Source organism: Excalfactoria chinensis, chromosome 2 (genome assembly GCF_039878825.1).
Source record: "Excalfactoria chinensis isolate bCotChi1 chromosome 2, bCotChi1.hap2, whole genome shotgun sequence".
Classification (NCBI taxonomy): domain Eukaryota; kingdom Metazoa; phylum Chordata; class Aves; order Galliformes; family Phasianidae; genus Excalfactoria; species Excalfactoria chinensis.
The window spans coordinates 18,774,375-18,796,766 of NC_092826.1; the positions used below are offsets into that span (position 1 = coordinate 18,774,375).

Consider the following 22,392-nt stretch of genomic DNA (forward strand, 5'->3'; position numbering starts at 1 on the left):
TCATTTGCACACCTGTGCATAAATCTCACCCTTCTTTCTTGGAGCAGTTCTATGGCCTTCCCCAGTCATGCCTGGAGTATAGCCAAATTTGTACATGATCTGCATACAGAGAAGGAACTGTAGATTGTCTATGAAGCTGTCCCTTGAGATATCAGAAGAAAACAGTCCCATACCCTCCTTACTGCAGAATCCTTACAAAAGGACCTGAAGGGCTAACAGAGTATGTGATGGTTTTCATGGACATGTTGCAGAAATCAAGCTGTTACTTAGCTTCCAGAGAAAGAACCAGCATGAGCACTGCTACCTGATGCCCTTCTCACTGTTCTCACTCTGGTAGATAGGAATGAAGCAGTTAGAGGAGAATGCAATCTATCATGTACATAGAAAGGATCAGATTTCACCAGAATAGCAGAAGTTAGAAACAGAGAAATCTGTTAATCCAGGTTTAGTTGTAAATGTTCCATGAATTGATTTTTTTTTTTAATTACATCTACAAGGTGCCATTAATTGGCAGGAAGTAATTCTTCTAGCTTTACTTGGTGAGATTTAGTTTACAGTTTAGCTGAGAGCTTGCTTGATCCACGAGATAACTCCCAGAAAGACACCACAACAAACTTCACAAGCAAACCACTTCGCACATCCAGCTGGCAACACTGTGCTTAGCCTAGGCTGAGAAGTGAAGACGAGAAAAGCTTCATGTCAGAGCTCAAACACACTATCAATATTCATTATCCAGCCTGGAGGCACTGAGAGCACAGCAATCCCCAGTGCTGCGACCTGACAGAGTACTGCAGCTGGTTACAAGAGCTGAAAATGCCATTTCTATACATCTCCCAAGGAAAAGGCTCTTCTATGGTTGTGCCATATAATAAAAAACTATCCCATGTGGATATTTTTTTCTCCTTGCTAACTATTGAACCTGTTAAACAGCTGCAGTTGCAGTATCTTTGGAGACCTTAAAAGACATTAGTTCCCAACAAGCCTAATAAAAATAAATGGCTGCAAAGAGCTTCAAATCAGAGCTCCCACTCAGAAGCCCGAGCTTAGGCTGGACGGTGCCAATCACCATTCATACAGTTTGTGTCCCAGTTAGCAGGAGAAGTGTGAAAGAGGTAAGAGAGCTCCTTAGGAGATTTCATCAAGATCTGCAGTATGCTGAGTAAAAGAGGTGAAATCATTGCACCACTGAGAGATACCTCTGGTATCTGCAGAACGACTTAAGAGAAAAACAAAAAAATACATACATATGTAACATGCATACCTGTACATGTATATTATATGCAGATATACGCATATCAGAAATGTGCGCACCTCAAATTTATACACATATTTACATCAGGCTTGCTTTCTCTGAGGCTGCCAAATCTGTTTGAAAGAGTTGCCTGTTTTCCCTCCATGATTTTCAGTACAAAATTAAACGGCAGAAAGGCACCTTAAAAGGCAGTTTTTATCTGAAAAGATAGAATTTCAGACTAACTTTTGATTCCAAATAAATAGAATTTTTAACAAAGCTACCTTTTTGTTGTTGCTGTTTATTGCATTGGGGGTGGGTCTGTGAAAATGATTCCCCAACAAAGCAGTAGTTTTCAATTTCTGCCCTCATTTATTAGTAGTTTTTAGAAACCAAACCTCTACAGCTGTTTTATATTAGAAAACAAACCAACAAACCAACACAAAACAACAGGTGATACACTAACAATAAATAATTACTGAGCTGAAAGGGTAAAAGAAAATCAATTAGAAGGAGGGAGCAAAGAAAACATAACACCAGACAAAAAGGTGTTTCTGTTGGAGCTCCTCGCATGCTCTGCTATACCAGGATTTTCTTAGTTACTCTAAGCAGTCCTACACAATCCCCATTCACAAAAGCTTTTCTTCCTAACTATATTATTCCCCAGCTGCTGTTCTCCTTCTAAGACCCTCCTTTCCAGTTCCCACACCCTACCAACAGCCAGGCACACAGTGACACTGAGTCCTCTCCTCACATCTTATTTCACTGGTACATTGTTGAATTATTCCATACTCCACTTCCTTCACCTCTTGACTCCTTCAGTCACATGAAAGCCTGCTTTGCTGCCTCCTGCTGTAGTTCATCCTCACCGATCACTTCTTTTTTCACTCTGTGGTTCATCTTTGATGAATATCATCTCAGCAGGCTGTCTACTACCAGCCACAGATGTGGAGCCCTTCATCCTAGAGCTGTATGTTTTTACCAGTAACATAAACCCTGGTAAAACTTGATACTGATAACATTCAATGCTACCAGTACATTCCTTTCATATAGTGTTAAGGTCAATGGCTTATAGGTCTCAGTTTTCATGGGAACTGATAGAACAGTTTCTTCTTAATATTTTTAATTCTCAAGTGCCTTTTCTAGAACCTTGAACATTGCCAGGAGTCAACTGTTTTAATGTTTGCTTTCTCATCTGCTTTCATGTCAGGACTGCTTACTTTTGGTGAGATCCAAACTCTCTATTTGCTGAAGACAAAAGAAGCAATGAAATGTATTCACTTCTCTTTAGAGACTGGACAGAAGTGCCCCAGCACAAGGTGGAAGTGAAGAAAAGACAAAAAGAAGTGGGCTGCAGGTGGAACTGGAAAATGCAGTTAATTCTGTTAGAGGGAAGAATGACTATTAACCCAAACTGGCTAAAGAGTTCCCTAAAAAGTATTTTCGGATGAGATCAGAATTTTTGGGGACAAGCCAAAGAGCTAATGGAAACTAAATTCAAGGATTTTCAAACGTTTTACCAGTGTGATCACTGTGATTTCAGTTGGTTGTGTCCTGACTACATCTCTATACATAAGGAAAGAAAAGCAATTATGGAATATAAAACTATAAAGCTTAGAGTAACTAACATGGAGAAAGAGGCTGCAGTAAAATTTACATAAAAGTATTACAGGCACGTTCCTCTGCCATCTGCCTTATCCTCCTGATTTAATTATCTCTGTGGTCTGTTAATTCAAATGTAGATGAAATTATCCAAGGCATTATGAAACTACAAGGTGTTACAGAGGGTATGCACAGGCTAACAAATCCTCTGTAGACACATTCATAAAGAGATGACTGCATGAATCCAGTTCTCTTAAGCTACATTTATAGTAGTGAGTGCAGGACACTCACCCATAACCACCCTGATTACTTCTTAGCCAGCTGCCCGTCAGTGATTTGTCTGAAGCTGGCTGACCTTTCTCCAGAAGTGCACTGCTCAGAAGACAGCATGGACATGGGAGGAGTCCAATAGTTTTTAAGGATGAGGAGATACCTATCTGAAGAAAGCTTAAGATATGTTAGCCATGTGGCCATCAGCCAGATCCTGCTCAGGACCAGAGATGATCTTTTCTCGTACCTTTAAGTGACTGTAAGACGTAAGAGGTGTCTCCAGTGGGAGACCTGCAGATTCCATATACACTACGTATCTCCGAACCCCACATAAGTACAGGTTGGCACTGAGGTAAAATCAAATGACAGCAGGTTTCTTTCTTAGTCCAGGAAAGCTGAGAATATGCTACATGGATAGAACTGGCACATGTTTCAATTCATCTCCCCACTGAGAGACAAACATGACGGCAAAAGCCAGGCGCCAACTTGGCCATCTGAGAAAACTCATTCCAAAACTGAAAAGAATCCTTTTCCCAGTGGGGTTCTGTTCAACAATTCCTATAATCTGCCAACAAGCTGCTTAAAAGCAGTTGCTTAAATGGAAGAGTAAAAGGCATGCAAGCAAATGACTTCTACTGAATGCCTACAGATGCTTCCGTCAGGAAGCTGCTGAACTGACTGATGTGTTCATTTTCACGCTGCTTGACCTCTAATGTGGAGCTGCTGCTGGCACCTGGTTTCTTTCAGTACATTAATTGATTATGATGAGTCCAGCCTGTGAGCTATCTGAGAATTGCTGCCTTTAAAGGTAACTCCTACAGCAGCAAAGTCCTCAACTGCTGAGTAACTGATGGAGCAGCTCAGAGAACCGTTCCTGTTGCCTGGCAAAATCTAACTCTCTGGAATATTATGCATTTCACCCATTTAATTGCAAGTGATTTTCTATACTTCCTGGCATTCCTGTCCTCTTACTGATGAAAAGGGTGACTTTGACAAGACAGAGATGTTAAAACTCAAGGTTTAGTAACTGTTTCAAGAGGGTATTTTGCAGCAAGATGGCTGAAGGGTTCCTCCACATCTCATCTCTTAGAGGTCCTAGCAAACAAAGAGATCTGAGGTAGAAAGCAGGATTGTTTCTGTGTCAGGAGTGGATTCACAACAGTCTTTCCTCCCTCTGTGAGGGTCCTAGAATACTTAGCATACATACCCTTGAGAAGGAAGAGACTGTTTTAACTGCATTTGAACCTGGACAGGATTAGAGAAAATTCTGTCACTTTTTAAAGCAGTAATCAAAATGCACTACCAGAATCCATATTGATATTAAAGAAAAGTCTTGAAGAAATTCCTCAGTTGTGTCCAATAAAAAGTAAAAACCTGTAGCAGAAAAATACAGTTCAGCATCATTTTTCTTGAGTTAGATTCTCAAGTTTCCACTAAATTTAGATACACAATTTAGATGACTTCAAAACCCTCACTGTCAAAGCGTTCAGTAACTGGTTGGTATAAGTATGCGGCGTTTGGTTTTACTTCGATTTCATCCAATTGAAAGAAGAATACTTTTACCTGGCGTTGTCCAGTAAAACAGTTAAAAAGTAGAACACACACCCAGAAGGACAGAAAAAAATAATTTAAAAAAATCCTGTTCTTGATGTGTTACTAAAGCATGGTGTAGGGACTATGTAAGTTTAGGCTTGTATGATGCTGGCTCTCCATTGACTTCTGCTTGTCCTCTGGGAACTTCTCAGTGCTGTTCCTCTTATCATTCCTGGTCGTTATCTCACTTCTCCATACAGATTGCATGGTACAGATAAGAATAAAAAATGGTTAAAACTGGGATTCCAATGTATTAAATATTCAAAATTTGGCAACTCATTCCAAAGAAATAAATGTGAAAATTCAGCTCAGAACCTCAGCGTGCGTAGATTTCCAATAAATCGGCTTTCTATTCCAATTTTCCCTCTAATTTTGATTCTATGCATGTTGAGAATTGACTGACTCTTGCCAACATGAAGACAACAGAGACTGAGCTTACACGACAGCATTCAGAAAATGCAAGTTCTGCATATTCTGCCTCAGGGACAGATCTGCTAAGATTTACATACTGCAGCTAAAGAATTGTGCTGAAGAAATATAGTGCTGGCTGCCGCTTTCCTTTGTAACATCTCTGGAGAAGCAGAAAGTTCTCTGTTGCAAGCAAGAGGGTGTTCCCATGACAGAGAATGATCTGGGTACAGAACCCAGCTCCTGCTATTGAAGGCTGATGTACCTCCTGCTTTCTTAGAACCACAGAATCACTCAGGTTGGAAAAGACCTTAAAGATCATCATGTCTAACCACAACCCAACCATACTACCTAACAACCCTCTACTAAGTCATATCCCTTAGCACCACATCCAGACGGTTTTTAAACACATCCAGGGATGGCAACTCAACCACCTTGGTGACTACTTGGCACACAACATCTGACACACGCACACTTGTCATGGTTTTGCAATGTTGTAATTTTGCTATCAGTATTCCACATCATAACATCATGTTAAGCATAGATAATTTTGACGAATCTGCTGCTCACAGAAAGAAGACTACATGTCCCAGGGAGCACCACGGTCAGTCATATGACCAGGACTATATAATCTCACTTCAGTGCTGGACTCGCTCTCTTGGATCCTGCCAGCCAGGGGGAGAGCCGTGTGGGAGCGTTCCAGCCGTTTCGCCTAGAGTTACAGTAGGCCTCTCGGTTTCGGGACTCACTCTCTCTTATTTTACTCGATTCGTTAGCTTTAATTCCAATTATATTGTATTATATTGTGTTATTCTGTATTCCGATATAGTATTTAGTAAATAAGTGTGCCTCCTTAGATCGCTGCCGCTGTATTTATTTCCTTTTCCCTGTTTTTCTTTTCCTTCTGGGCCAGCGGCCTGCGGGCCGACTGCCCCCCTGTCTTGGGTGCAGGTAGATTTTAGGCTAACCCATGACATTTAATTGGTGGAGAATGCGGGCAGATTGCCAAGAAATTTGGGCAAAAAGGGGCAAAAGTGGGGAAGAACTGCAAAAGCTGCTGTTTTCCCTGCTGTTCCTTTAGCTTTTACAGAGCTACGAGTTTTTTTTTCGTTAAGGAGCTATCTAAAGTTTACGGTTCTGCACCTGGGAGCTTGACCTTGAAAGTCCAGGCGAACTGCCAATGCCCAGGAATATTTTGTAAACTTTTAGCTCTGCTATCTCGTTATTGAAGAGAGGGAAAAAAAAAATGTGTGCTCTGTTAAAACTGCTAGTAAAACTGCTTTTCAGGGTGCTGTATGCTCCTCGTCCCTTCCCTGAATCCTTAATGCAGTTTTTGAATGCCCATTTGACCACACTGTTAATTTCCCTGAACATACTGTTGGTTATTTTATTAATCTCACTCAGTATCTGGATTTATAACATTCTGAGGAAGTCTTCCCCAGAACCAGAGAATACTGAGTGGCAGGGAGTGTGGAGAGACTTTGAGGAGACTTTAAAAAGGCAGACATCTTCAGTGTCGTGGAGCTTTACTCCTGAACACTTGAAGAATCCTGAGAGCTTGATCGCATATTTGAGGCAGGAATGTTGCGGCACAGGCAGATCTCAGGAGGCACAAATGATTTGGGGCCTGGCTAATGCCTATTGGGCCTTATTCAATTTTGAAGCTGAGAGAGAGAGTCTCAGAGCTGAAAAGGCAGAGACGGAAAAAGTTTTTGAAGCTGAGAGAGAGAGTCTCAGAGCTGAGATGGAGAGTCTCAGAGCTGAGAGATATGACCTCCTATATCAGCGTGACACCCTCCAGTCCGAACTTGATGCCCTCTGGTCCAGGCAAGATGCACCCCAGTCAGAGCGAGACGCCCTTCAGTCTGAGCGTGACACTCTCCAGTCCGAGCGTGACACTCTCCAGTCCGAGTGTGACACCCTCCAGTCTGGACACGACACTCTCCAGTCCAAGTGCAACGCCCTCCAGTCTGAGCACGACGCCCTCCAGTCTGAGTGTAACAACCTCCGGTCAGAGCAAGGCTCCTTCCCGAGCCCAGACAAGGCAGCCTGTAGCGGAGCAGCGCAACCCCAGGCGGACAACACCGGTCTCGGCTCCCCCGGTGGGTCTGTTCCATATCTGGAAGGGGTTGGTGCGCTTCCGGGCTGAGCAGGCACCCGCTGCTATGGCCATGGGGCAGGAGAACTGCACTGCCCCCATCCAGCCCACTGGAGGCCCGGCTGTCCGGCATGAGGGGTGGCCTTAGATGTGGCTGAACAGGAGAAGTGGCCAATGCTTCATCTTTATACTGATTCATGGACGGTGGCAAATGTCTTATGGGGGTGGTTGCAGCAGTGGGAACAAAACAACTGGCAACGACAAAGAGGTAAACCTATTTGGGCTGCTGAACTGTGGAAAAACATTGCTGCCCAAATAAGAAACGTTGTAAAGGTGCGCCATGTAGATGCTCACGTGCCTAAGAGTAAGGCTACTGAAGAACATCAAAATAACCATCAGGTTGATCGAGCTGCCAAAATTGAGGTGGCTCAAATAGACTTGGACTGGCAGAACAAGGCCGAATTATTCCTAGCTTGATGGGCCCATGAGACCTCGGGCCATCAAGCAAGAGATGCGACATATAAGTGGTCCAGAGAACGAGGGGTGGACTTAATTATGCATGCTATTGCTCAGGTCATTCATGACTGTGAAATATGCGCCATAATTAAACAAGCCAAGAGGATGAAAACTTTTTGGGGGGAAGGGCAATGGCAAAAATATAAATATGGGGAGGCATGGTAGGTTGATTATATCACCTTGCCATGATCTCTCAATGGTAACCGTTATGTGCTCACCATGGTGGAGGCAACCACTGGGTGGCTCGAAACATACGCAGTACCAGTACCCCATGCTATCGCTGCCATCGCCTGAAATACCATATTAGGACTGGAGAAGCAAGTTTTATGGAGGCATGGTACTCCAGACACCGCCCCAGCAGTTCCACTCCTATCCCTGTCACCTGGGCAAGAAGCAGAAGCCCATGGTGAGGATAGTGTGGATGTGCCAAGTGAGCCACCCCGCAGTGAGGGGGGTCATCCTGCAGCCACGAGGCCTGAGTTCGCTGTTCCCCTACGAGGGTTTGGAGCTGGACTCTCCAGGCCAGGATGTGAAGCTGCTGGCACCATCGTGTGCCCCGGTGGCGCAGTGCTAGAACTGCCGCTTGCAACACCGGAGGCCCGGGTTCAAATTCCCTGTGGCGCAAGTGGTAGAAGTGCCGCTCTGCTACACAGAAGTCTCGAATCCCGGGAGTTGGACTCAATGATCTCTATGGTCCCTTCCAACTCGCACCATACTGTGATACTGTGATCACCTGCTGGGAAGTTTCTTGATGAGCCTCTCCTTGATGCTTCTGTTCCACTGAAGGGAACAGATGACTTGGAGGATGGCCATACCACCAGCAGTGATGCTCGTCTGCTTCTCCCCTCTGCTTATGCTCTGGGCTCCTGCCTGACATCCAGATTGATGGAGATAGAGGAGGACAGTCCCGAGAAGTCCTCCGTGCAGTGGCCCTGTAGCTTAGGGAAAGGATGAGTGCACCTTGATGTGGGGGAGGCCCCACTAGTGCTGCCTTTCCCCTTTTTTCCCTCCACCGTTATCATGTTCCTCTTTCCAGCAGTTTTGCCATTTCCTCGAGCTAGTAAATAATAGTGTGTTAAGTTACGGAGCTTTATTTTCAGCTTAGGGATTTGCATGAAATAGAAAATAAGGTTGCTGATTGCTCACAACTATGTATGTGTGTGTGTGTGTGTAATAAGCATAATGTAATGATGTAGAATAAGGGGTGGAATGTCATGGTTTTGCAATGTTGTAATTTTGCTATCAGTATTCCACATCATAACATCATGTTAAGCATAGATAATTTTGACGAATCTGCTGCTCACAGAAAGAAGACTACATGTCCCAGGGAGCACCACGGTCAGTCATATGACCAGGACTATATAATCTCACTTCAGTGCTGGACTCGCTCTCTTGGATCCTGCCAGCCAGGGGGAGAGCCGTGTGGGAGCGTTCCAGCCGTTTCGCCTAGAGTTACAGTAGGCCTCTCGGTTTCGGGACTCACTCTCTCTTATTTTACTCGATTCGTTAGCTTTAATTCCAATTATATTGTATTATATTGTGTTATTCTGTATTCCGATATAGTATTTAGTAAATAAGTGTGCCTCCTTAGATCGCTGCCGCTGTATTTATTTCCTTTTCCCTGTTTTTCTTTTCCTTCTGGGCCAGCGGCCTGCGGGCCGACTGCCCCCCTGTCTTGGGTGCAGGTAGATTTTAGGCTAACCCACGACAACACTATTTTGCAAACTGAATTTGCTAGCACCCAAAAAAGGCCAAATAAAGCACTGACAGGGGACCCATGTCTGTAGGCCAGTGGTTAGGGTGATTAGATGGCTCAGCACCCTAACCAATGATTTCTGGGAAATAACAGTGGTGCTGTAAAATGAAATAACTGTTATTCTCTAAAATATAGAATATAGAGGCACACAGAACTCCAAGTAGGTGAGTATTTTGAACATTTCAGACTGTCTGAAAAGTGAATGATTTCCCAAATAGAAGTACAAATTGCCTATAAAGTACTTCTTTTCTAGTTTCTATGGATGCAGAGCCCTTTTACACAGAGTATCCAACAAAAAATTCACACATATAGGTTAATTAAAGAATTATGAAGTTACAAAAGTATTCCTCAAACAAAAAATTATGGAAAGCTTAAATTATTCTGTTGAATATCTCTCCTATAGCATAAAATGGAAATGCTTTCTGGATTAAATTAATTCAAGAGGAAATGTAATGGGTTTTGCTTATGCAACAATGGAAAGAACAAATCTTGTTTACTGTGAATACAGAAATAAAACAGCTTTAAACTTTTTAAAATTTTTTTTCTGATGAGATATGTATATTTTTTTTTAGCAGGAATCTTATGAGAATTCTGCTCTGAATAAGAACAGATAACTTAGCAGCATTCTTACCAAGAAAGATCACCCTACATTTCTCTCTCTATTTTTACCTCTAATTATGAAAGGTGTGAAAATCTTGTAGAAGGTCAAGCTAAATGTTCTGATCTCACTTAGAGCTTGCTACTTTTTATCCCTTATTAATGAGACCAAGTGGTAATATAAGTAAGTGGCCTTTTTAAGGAAACGATTGGCAACACAGAAAATTATTTTTAGAAATATAAGTAGTTTTTTAATCATGCAAATGCCTACAACCAGGGAATTTGGTTTTACTTCCACCACAGTCAATTGGAAAGCTCAGGGGTGTCTATTTATTTGTTAGCACACTCTCCAGAGTTTACTTAGTAAAAGCTGATTAACGTTCTTGGTAATGTGTTCATTATAATGGCACTTTCTCCTTGCTAAAGGACTCAGGTCACAAGTCTCAACTAATCAGTAGAACAAATTGTCCTTAATCTCTTGTCAACTACTAATCCTGTATTTCTATCAAAGTAATATGAGCTTATTTTGAAATTGAATCAGATTATCCATGAGGAAAACTGATACACGTATGATACTACATATTAAAGCTATTTGTTAACAATGCTAATCTGCTTCTGGAATAGGTCAAATTAAAAATAATACATCATAATTTCAGCTGCAGTATTGGCACATTGGTTAATTACATAGATAGAAAACAATAATATATGCCATGAATACAAACACAATTCTAGTTTGGTAACTGGTTTGCTCACCCTACTTTATCTCATTTTAGACAATGAAAGGCAGTTGAAGTTTCTCCTTCAGTCTCCACTGTTGGAAGTTCTTAATCCTCTTCTTTTTAATAGGAAACATGTGCTGCATGTGTGATAGGAAACTGTTCCTTATAAAAATTCAAACTTTGAACTGGGAAATGTAGAAAGATCAGTCTTCCCAACAGATTCTTTTCAATCACACCAGTAATTACATTTTACATCAGTAAAATTAAGGAAGTGACTTTATAGGCTGTATGGTTGGTTCACAACAGACCTAAGACATTCTACATATGAATGTAGCACTTCAGACCCTAGTTGCAACACTATAAACTACAAAGAATCCATCATTTTAAGACATGGGAAGAAAATAAAATCTCACTCAGAGCATATGGTCACACCTCTCTGCAGGCATTACTGTACTAGTATATATCAAGTCATGAGATTACATGTGTTCTCTTTTATCATGTATTGTACTAGATGTCAGCTATTGCAGCCATATACCTAACTATGCCATGGCATTCTCTAATGCTGAGAATGTACAGGACTGTGTACACGTGACTGAAAGTGTACACAGGAAATGTTTTAAAATGTATGGGTCACAGTGTGGCCTAGCAGCTAAAAAACCTCTTGAAAACATAAATTTCTTAGGTTTTTAGGTAGAGTCAGCATATATGGGCCTTGGCTATCTAAAGAAGGCAAAACATTTGTCAGGAGATACATGTTAGCTAAATAAGGTATCCGCCTATTTGCCTGGCAGAGAGGGTACGTTCCAGTTAGAAGCAAGACAGGATACTTAGAAGAGGACAAAGATTTCACCCATAAACTAAATTTAATGGAAGGCTACAGATTTGCACCTGTATGCAAGGCTGGTCATCAGTTCACTTGGGACAGTCTAGCAGGAAAGGACTGAATATCAGATATGAGCAGATGAGCAAACACCACTGAGATGCTGGTTGGGATCTGCATTTTGTCTTTGATTTACCTTGTAAAGGAAGCCAGCTTTTCCACTAGGAGAAATGTTTGTGGAATTAAGACCTAAAGGCCATAACATAAACTCCTCCTAACCTGCCAGCCTTCTAGGAATGATACCTTGAATCAAGTGTGGGAATTATTCCTTCAGTGATTTTTTTGTAGCAGTGAAAACATATGGAATCAGAACTAAGGTCAAGTCTGATTCACCTTGCCAAATCTACTTCATAGTATCCTGTATTTTACTAAAGTCTTAAGTATAATCACTTTTGTGTCAGACAATCACTACCTTGATTCCAAGGCTAAGTACATTACAGAGATTTCCAGGATTTGTTTTTTAATTGCTGTGAAATAAATCACAAAATACAGATCCTGTATATTCTCAGACCTAAATCAAATAATAGAACAACTAGCATTGCTACTGCTACAGATTTTAACAAGGAGGAGATCTAATATGAAACTGAAAACAAATAAATAAATAAATTGCAATACTTCCTTAAGCAAAAGTGGAAAGCAGAAAAATGAGTCTTGTCTATTTTGATTCATTGTTTTCTGCATTCCTGCGGTCTTAACACTGGAAGTTTTCTTGTTATTTCTTTTCCCTTAAGGAGAGTGATTCACAGGGCATCATTTAATATCTTTTCACGTAATGGATTTGAGAACACCTCACACGTATGTACTGGATACTTGGATTCTCTTGGTAAGATCAGCAGAGGTGGTCAGTTCTTAGTGTCTGTGTCAATGAAATCAGGTCAACTCCTAAATTATTATTCTACCCTGATAAATTATTTCTGATGAACTTGTTCAGTAGAGTTAATTGATTAGCAGTTTTCCAGGCATTTTAGGGCTGTATTATTATATCTCTGAGGAGAATGCAGAATTGCTTCTACTGCTTATTCACGTTTTTGTCATATTTCAGATGTATTCAATCTGTTCCTTAGAGGTCTTCCAACACAATACAGACACTAAACATAACTGAATGAAATCAAAATGCTTTTGGTGGATAATAAAATAATAAATTATATAGTTACTAATATTAATACAGCTACTCCTTTTCATCCCACCTCAAACAACAGATCAACACACCCTTTATTCAAAAAACAAAGAGTTCTTACACTAGAAATACAGACCAGAATAAAAAGTACTTTTGGTTGTGTGTACCTTGTGTGTCGATGTATGGCACTATGCCATATAACAGAAATAAAATTAAATGTAAATGACAGAAAAAAATTGATCTTTTAAGGCAATTACAGTATGCCTGATTCACATGTGTGACAGCAGCTATAATGACAAATCTCTATCATAGTTTTACTTATAAAATATGAACAAAGAAAACCGTTAAAACACAATTATGCTCAACAAGACACTAGAAAAAAAATTCGGAGATGCCAGTAGGCACTCAGTAACTTCAACATGAGAAAAAAAAATAATAGAAGTTACTGTAATACGATCACAACTTTCTATATCAATAGTATTGTTATCTGACATGCTAAGTAAGGAGACTCATAGCTGACTAATCAAACAGTATAATATCTTCATGAACTACCCAAGAACCCTTTGTAATTTGAGCAGTTTGCATACAGTGACAGTGCCTTGCAAGTGGTGTATGCCCTGCCTCGCAGTTCCAGAAGATTTACTTATAGGAAATTTACAGCACATTCTGCATTTCAATACCTTGTATAAGTGCCTGTGCCAACACAATTCCTTGTTGAGGCACTTGCAATCTGAAAACAGGAACAGGATGAGATAAAATAGGCAATATTTATGAATTCATTACATGCATTTAATTGCAAGTTCTAAACCTCCGGCATTCTTGTATAACACGTGTCCAATATTCTCCTTAAGATTTCTTGATGGATGCTAAATACATACAGGACAAAACTTCTTGATACGACCCGCCCTTCACCCACCAAACAAACCACTGCCTTGTCTTACTGTAGACACAGTGTTAGAGATTTTCCTGTCATGTGGCCACCGGCTTACTTACTGTATGACCCTACTATTTCAATGATGCTTGCCCTGCAAGTTGCAGCCCCATGGCCACCAGAAGGCCCCTTCGGGTCCCGGGACAGAGACAGCCTGGGTGCACCCCAGGAATTGGTGTGCAGTAACAGCTGTTCAAAGCATCCTATACCCAGCCAACACACAAGGGGCCTTTTCAGAAGGAGGAGCAGGAGCTGCTCTGGCTGTAGTGCCCCGGTGGGCCGATTGCAGGCCTGAGTGCAGATCTTTCTCACAGAGCATCTGAGGGAGAAGGGCTGCTAGTCAGAACCATGTGGGCTCTGGGGTTTCTGCTGCAGGAGACATGCAGCACTGACATGCAGCTCAGCAGTCACAAGTTTTTCAGAACACCCGCTCACACTCAATGAGTCAAGAGACCCTGAGAAGTTTTGAAAGAGTTACACTGCACCATTTTTCCCTAGCTTGAGTACCTATCAGTTGTTGGGTAATTGATTAGATAAAGCAGAGAAACTTCAGATTAAAAGTACTATCCCAAATAACTAAATCAGCATGGTATTTTAAATCAAATCTAAGCAAGACACACAGTGATACTGACTCTCTTTAGTGCTGAGATTTGTATTTGAACAGCACACAGAGAGCTGAGAGCCTTCATTTAGAGTAAATGATGATCACAGATCAGAACTAGTAACGTAGTGCAATATGTATGATGTGACATTCATGTACATTAATACAGTTATGTACTATCACATGAGCAAAATCGTAGACTCCTGTGTGAGTGGTTACATTTTTTGGTTGTCTTTACATGGATATTTGACAGATCTGTGTAAAGATTACTTCACCCTTCCCATTCATTTGAGATAAGAGAAAACAGAAATGTATATGAAACTGCCATTAACAGCTCCAGGTGAGCTGTTAAGTGAGGAGACTGCTGCAAAGACTTGCCTACTGATGAGTTAATCAGAGTCAGCATGATTTTCAGAGCACTCCATGTGTTCTTTACCCTCTGCTTCTTCATTCCTTCCCGACTCTTCCCACATTCAGTGAGATGCTTGCTTTCTCTGCCTTCTGTACTCCTCCTTTCCGTACTATCGTCCCTCTTTCAAACTCCTACTTCCTGACTCCCCTCACATGTTCTACTATTTCCATGTACAAATATTTACTTACAAAATATGCCACAATTTCTGACATTGCAAGACGTCAATTTGCTCCGTGTACTTGTATTTTGAAACTCTTACCACTTTGGTTTAGCAAAAAAAAATGTAAACTTTGCAAAGAACTGAAAAATCTCTTATCAAAATTGACATGGTGCTTAGAACAACAGACACCTGCTGATGGGACTACACGTGGCTGAATGCTATTTATAAACTTAGGTTGAACCATATAACATCGCTACAGTGATTTTGCTTACGTACTGAACATGTAATATAGGTCATGTATATAGCTTGGAATACATAAATATATGTATGTCCACACATATAACATGCTTAATTGCATTTATATATGTAATATGTACATGTATTCAAATATAAGTAATAATTTTCCATTCAAAAATACACTTGTCTTATATAGATTCCTTAACTGTCAATTAAAGCTTTTCAGAGTGCATTATATGGATTTTCCCTGGAATAGGAGAAATAAAAAAATCATATAAGATTTTAAATGCTTTAGGTATCAGACAGAAAAACTCTCCTCTTTCCCTAGATAAAATATTTCAGTATTAAATTTTAACTGACATAAAGAAAAGTGAGGAAAATGTTTACTGATAGTGAATAGGCCTGTAGGGTAAAAAGAAAGGTATTAAAAATAATAAAACGACTCTACTGATGCACTAAAATACAACATAACATTTTGTTCATGGAAATTGTTTTGTTTCAAAAGAAGGGAGCATGTTCAAATGGGAGAAAAAAACGTGCTGAAATAAACAGAATCTACATGTTACAAAAGAGAAGGAATTTTGCAACTGCGCTTCAGCGAGCCTTCACAAACTCCCAATCAGAGTTCCCACAAATGTAAGAACAGCATCTCAAGTTGGCTCCTGGGAAGCAAAGGAATTGTTAAGTAGGGTCCAGCAAGCAGAAAATACACGCTTCAGTCCAACCTGAAAAGGATTTTTGCTAAAAACCAAGTTTAGTGAATGTCCAGTTATACAAAAATAAACGCTTGAGCATTTTCTTCTTTCGCTAGAATATTGTTGATCAGGCAACTTCAACAGGACAGCCAAATGAATAAACCACAATAAATGCATACTATGCACATTTAAATGATGACTCCAGAGGGAAAAAAAGATCCAGTTCCTACCAGTTTGGCTGAGTTGCGATGTGCTACGGCTTTTCCTTGAGAGACCCACAATGGCCACCATCTTGGCGCCGATGCTGGAGCGTCTCTTCTTGCTGCCTCCACCAACAGTGCCCACTGCCGTGTCCGACTGGCTACCGTCGTTCTTCTCCAGCGTGTACATGTCTCCACCGATGCTGGTGCTCTTAGTCATGTTCTTTCCTGAGGCGCCCATCTGTCTGCTTTGCATTTTGGATGTAAAGACACTGTCAGCCAGTGGATGGATAAACAGCGCAGACACAGAAGAGTAAAAAGGGGAAGACAGAAAAGGACAGGTTTCAGAAGGAAAGTTTTGGGAGACTGGAGGGTAACAACAGCTAATTCACACAGGTAGGGGCTGGTTTTTTAGAGGTAAAAAGCAGCTTTAATGCTAGGTCTTCTGATCAAACAGGACTGATCAAACATTGTGACTGACCAAAATTTTGTTTTAAATAGCGCGTTCTTACTTACTGGGTTTCTTAAAACACATTGCCAGCACGAGCATATCAAAGAATTAATATATCAGTATACATTTTAAAAAACTATGACATACATACAGAGCACTGCTTTTCCACATTTGATAAATCAGATCATTAACATTTATTCATCTAGTTTATCAGCTAAGAAGCTTCTGAAAATGGCTTGACTAGGGATTACCTGAGCACAGCAAGAGACACAAGGAAAATAAAACACAGAAACTGTCATTTATAGTTCATACTTCTACTAGGATTATAATTTTCTACAATGGTAAATAGTCACTAGCTAGAATCAGAAGTGCTGTCCACAGCTGAAGAAAAGCAAAGGGTCTTCAAGACCCATCAGTAAGCTACAGAAAAGCCACTTCATGGCTCTCCTGTATTGTTCTTAAGGTTTTCCTCCAGCATCAGCTGACAGTGACCTGAAAAGAGGGTTAAAAAAAAAAAAAAAAGGTTGGGTGAAAATAAGCTTGCTTCAATATAATGCTTTTCTAATTGATTATTCCAATCCTTACAAATCTCTTTTGTATGTTTCTTTAGCTTTATCTATGGCAGCTGTGAGTATGACAGTATGTGTGTAAGTGCCTGTACTTTTGCCTGTTGAGGTGAGACAGCAGCATACTCATGCTGGGCATTTGCCGTCCCTCTTATAAGCATCTTTATCACCAAATAAATAAAGTATAAAAACATAAACTGTCAGAAACCTGAGGTGGTTCCATTTCTTTACTGATGTCCCAACTTTTAGTTCTTACAGCAAAATAATTATTTAATGCTAAGTTCTAGGGTTACCTGATCTAACATTAATGAAACATTGTATTTGAACAAGCACTGCACAGACATTCACCAGTGAGGACGCTGCAGCTCGGAAGGCACACACTGAAGAAGAGTTTTCAGTCTGTCAGACAAAGGCTCATGTGTGTCCAGACCCAGACAAAGACCCCCTAATGCTGCTTGGGAAGTTTATGTGCTGCAGACCCCCAACATGCTCTGCCTCTCCTCACATACAGACACGCAACCTGTATTCCTCAGGGAAGCAGATACGTGATTCATGAATGAACTAAATGAAAGTCTGAAGTCTTAGCTTCCGTTTCTAAACATCCAGACATTTCATGGATGTTTTCAGTAATCCAGTTTAGTTCAGTTATCCTATCATTTTGATAAAATTACACAGTAATGAATGAAATTTGATTTTTTATTCCCTTTCTGGCAGCAAATGCATGTAGTATAAACATATGCTGTAAAACACTTAGACACTATGTGACTTAGCTCATCTTTACATATAAAATGAAATTTTATTATGACTCATTTCGTTCTTAATCACAGACTATTCCTACAGGCTACAAGTGGCTTGCATCTGAATTACTTCTTGCAGCATGCCAGAGCACACTCCAGGGTGACCTGTCCTTTCAGTGCTCCAGGTTAAGGGTCAAGATGCTTTCTTTTGCATGGAAATGATGATCTGCAGTGCTGACAGCACTACGTATCCAAACCTTGCCCTGCCGAATATCCAGACCTCTCTTTTGCTCTTGAGCAAATGTGGGCCTGATAATATACATATGGAGGAAATTTCTATTTCAGTGAAGTTCTTGCATAGAACTTAGCGCTTTGTTCACTGTATCTCACTAATAAGTTTCTGCTAGATGCAGTGCTAGGCAATCTGTAGAGAAAAAAAACAATGGAATCTTTTTGGAAAATGGAAAATTGTTCTCTTTGTGTGTATGTGTGTGTATAAAAACACCTCTACATAAATGCTAACAAAGATTATTTTTGCTTTTTAAATACATTTTCAAAAACATACTTAGGCTACTCCTGGAACTTTGCCTCCCAGCAAATGTCTTTGGAGTGGATTTTTCTGGATGTAGCCACAGTCTTCCTCTGACCTATAACAATCTAAAGCTCTTTCAAAAACATACACTTATATTGCTTATTTAGCTCCTATAATTGATTTATAGAATCACAGAATCACCAAGGGTGGAAAAGACCTCTAAGATCATCCAGTCCAACCATCCATCTACCACTAATATTTCCCCACTAAACCATGTTCCTTAGTAGCACATCTACACATTTCTTGTCCTCTGGGGACAGTGACTCCACCATGTCCCTGGGAAGCCCATTCCAGTAACTGAGCAAACTTTCAGGGAAGATATTTTTCATGATATCCAACCTGAACATACAGTGGTGGAATTTGAGGCCATTCCCTCTCATACTATCCCTATTGCCCAGGAGTAGAGGCTGGCTCCCTCCTTGCCAGCATCTCCTTTCAGGTAGTTACAGAGGGCAATAAGGTATCCCCTGTAAGAACTTAATTACAGAATTAATGCAGTGGCCTCAAAAGCAAAAGGGGAATGGGATGAGGCATCACATTTGGAATGATGATGCAGTTATTTAAGATATTTGAGAGTTTCCCAGAAAGCTTTTTGCTCCTTAGTTGACAGCAGCATTTATGTGAAGGCACAACATGCCTTGAGTTAAGCCACAACACAGAGAAAAACACAGCAGCTTGTTTACAGAAGTGACTTTGTAATCTAGTCCAAAAATAATGGGTGTGCTTCCTAAGAAAGTTATGAGGAAAAATAATGAAGGTTCAGTTCAACAGATATACAGGCACAAAACAGAGTTGAGAGTAACCTTGGCAGGACAGACAATAACAAAAGATTGGAACACAGTGAGAGCCTGAAAGTGTATTCTGTTTCCTTTTTTAACTCTTCTTCTTCTTTAGTACACATTGACACACACTGGAAAATTTGAAGTGGGATAGAACATGAGTACAAAAGATGGAGAGGAAAGGGGAAAATTGGACCTGCATTCCTGGGGCTTTTTAGCACTATGATAATTGATTTGTAAGATGATAACACATGATGTGTTTTCTATCAAACCAACACCTTTAGAGTTTGCATTCTCAGGAAGGAGATGCCACAGGAACTAGTTCTGTTTTAACACTATCACACATTTAAGAAACAACATAGAGATCTAGAAAGGAAAGTGCTGGGAAGAGGTAGAATCTTCAGCTTTATATTATTCTCTATTCCTCTGAGAATCAGAAATTAAGACCTTTACCCAGTAATGCTATTTTTAACCAAAGTTTTCTAAGGAAACATTATTAATTTCACAGTGTTGTCTGACAGAACTCTTTTTGGCAAAAGAGTTTGGGGACAGACAGTAGTATTGAATCTCTTAATTCATGTGCAAACTTGTTCTCGCATCACAGATTGATAGGAGGATGAGTATTTATACTGCCTGAAGAAAATCCTATTCCAATGATACAGTTTTCAAGAATCACTGAGTATCCTTAGTTGGAAAGGACCACAAAGATTACTGAGTCCAATTTGTGGCTCCACGAAGAAGCACCTGCAGTTCAAACCCCATGTGTGAGATCATTGTCCAAACACTCCTTGAACTGTGGCAGCATGTGGCCATGACCACTGACCTATGGATGCTTTTTCCAGGGCCCAACCACCTCCTCGGTGAAAAATCTTTTCCTAACATCCAACATGATCCTCCCCTGGCACAGCTTCATGCTGTTCCCTCCCTACCCACAAAGCCAGTGAGCTGCTGTTATATTTTCTAATAGAAATTAGTCATTATGTCCTTGCTTTATAAGTGATATTAACACTGAAGACAGGTCTTATGTCAGAGCAGTGATAACAGAAATATTCTTTTTCTCATTAAACAGTGGGAAGAAAGTTCTCATTTCCTGCATCTAATGTGAATGTACCATATTGAGGTGCTTCATGTATCATATCCTAAAATGCACAATTCTATTAAAATGCAAAAGTTTGCAACAATTGCCCATATTAAAGAAATTGATGTGCTTAAAATGGCTGGCATGCAGACTAGTTGCTATAATTTCACTAGGCAGTAAGCTATGAAAACACTATGCATTATAAAAATAGGCTATTTGGCTTCTGTCTAAGGGTTCTATATCACAAAATCAAGTTTTGCTGTATATACCCGCCACTAATAAGGTGGACTTCATTTAACCAGCTTCTTCATACCAGCTAAGAAAGAGAAAGCGAAGAGGATTCAAGTAAGGAAAAAAGATTTAGATTTAGGATTGAGTGGATGTTCCAAATACTCATACAAATGGCCAATACTGAAGTTCATTCACCAAACTCAATTTGTTCCCTCCAAGTACAATTGTAAAAGTACTTGCTCTAATTTAACGTTCTGAAAATTTTCCTCCATAAAAGCAGAAGGAGATACTTCTTTTTTATGCTCATAGCTTGCAAACAGCTCCTTATAAAAAATAAGTTATTTTTTTCAGTTATTTTTTCAGTTCCTTCTCAAAAATGCTCTGGGAAGTGAGTACTAGGAGAGTTCTGAAAAGCTGATTGTGTTTCACAGTAAATCTGCAGTGCTCATGAGTAAGCCTACTCCTTCATCCATTCTCTGAACTCTTTTTGGCCACTCAAGCCTTCGCTCGCTGATTATTGATAAATGCCCAGAAATTGAGTTTTTCCTAACAGAATGGGCTGTTGTATGTCAGGTCATGTTCAGTTCTGTGGAAATAGGACTGTTAAAGAGATGTCTTAGTTAATAACTCCTATAAACTTTTAACAGGAAACAGAAATGACTTATCTATGAAGTTTTCTTTTCACGTACATATCCACAAACACACGCATTCAGTTAGACATATTCAACATCTTAAATTTATGAGAGAATATGAAACAAGGAATAGGGGTGCACTAAAAATACAGTTTTCAAGATGCCTGATAAGGTACTCAACTTAAATAAATCCTCTACAGCAAGAATATGTCGCCACATGGGTAAAAAAATAAACCCACAAAATTATATAAACAAACTGTGCTAGGCCAGCCACGTGCATGATGATGCAGTGATCACCCTCCTCATGAGAATCCAAACAAGAATCACCTCATCACACCACTCCAGCTGCAGGTGACAGCCAGGCCACTGCCTTTATCTTGTGGGGGCTTACCAGACAAGCAAAGCAAGGCAATGACAAAGCTCACATGGGAACACTGCTTCCTGCACTGCCCTAAATTCAGGGAACCACTTGAGGACAGAACCACTGATGGGTCTTTGTGTGGGTTAAGCCACATTAAGCCAGTATGAAGTTGCCATTTGCACAAAGCCTTCTAGAAAATACAGCATTATGTTTTTTGATTTCTTAAAAGCAAGAATCTTTGGGATACCTTTGTCAAAAATCCTCTTGTTTTCAAAATAGGGAGTGCAATTTTGCCTGGAATCAGATTTGCTATAAAGGTTTTCCAGACTCCTACCATAGTAGGTAATTAGACACACTTGTGTTTTTCTCCCCATTCTGCAGGTATCTGTGATAAACCAATGAAATATTAAAAAACACTGGCAAAGAAATCATCCCAAAAGATAATGCCTATGACTTGCTGCTTGAAAAGTTATCTCCTTGGAGTTACTCATTGCCAGAAGGGAGTGCTGCCCTAGGAAATTTTCAGAGAAGAGAGGTAGGGAAATAGGTTTCACAAGATCTTTGGTTCAGTCTTAGTACCTTCTGCTTCAGACAACCCATTTCTTTGATACCTGATCAAGAAGAAAGGCTACAGTTTATGCAGTTTCAGTTAGAATGGGAGATTATGTGTGCAACAGGATCCTAAACTGAACACAATGAATCAATTTTATTAATTAATATTATTAAGCACAGCACTTTTCAAATCTACAGCACAGCAATACCATTCACTGCATCATTAGTAGGATTTCTGAGGACTTGTCTTCGGTCTTCATTACAACTGAACTGGAAATGAAAATATTTCATTTTGTTGCTCAGCCAGAAGTATATGAATCAGGGAACCAGACTTATGCTGAGGTGATCTGGCAGATCTTGCAGGTACCTTTTTTTCCTGATGAAAACTCA

The 22,392-nt window shown here is 40.2% G+C and overlaps 1 protein-coding gene across 49 annotated transcripts in view; it reads right to left on the minus strand.

Annotated features, from left to right (window-relative positions):
• RIMS2 (regulating synaptic membrane exocytosis 2) overlaps positions 1 to 22,392 on the minus strand; it is a 425,424-nt gene that overhangs the window by 34,817 nt on the left and 368,215 nt on the right. For 34 of the 49 annotated variants that reach the window (XM_072327906.1, XM_072327930.1, XM_072327895.1 and 31 more), the window contains one exon: positions 16,054 to 16,295. The exons of 14 other annotated variants lie outside the window; for them this stretch is intronic. In XM_072327906.1, the coding sequence (XP_072184007.1) occupies positions 16,054 to 16,295 (242 nt within the window). The remainder of the gene's footprint in view (positions 1 to 16,053; positions 16,296 to 22,392) is intronic. One more of the 49 variants, XM_072327926.1, reaches the window with a different exon arrangement.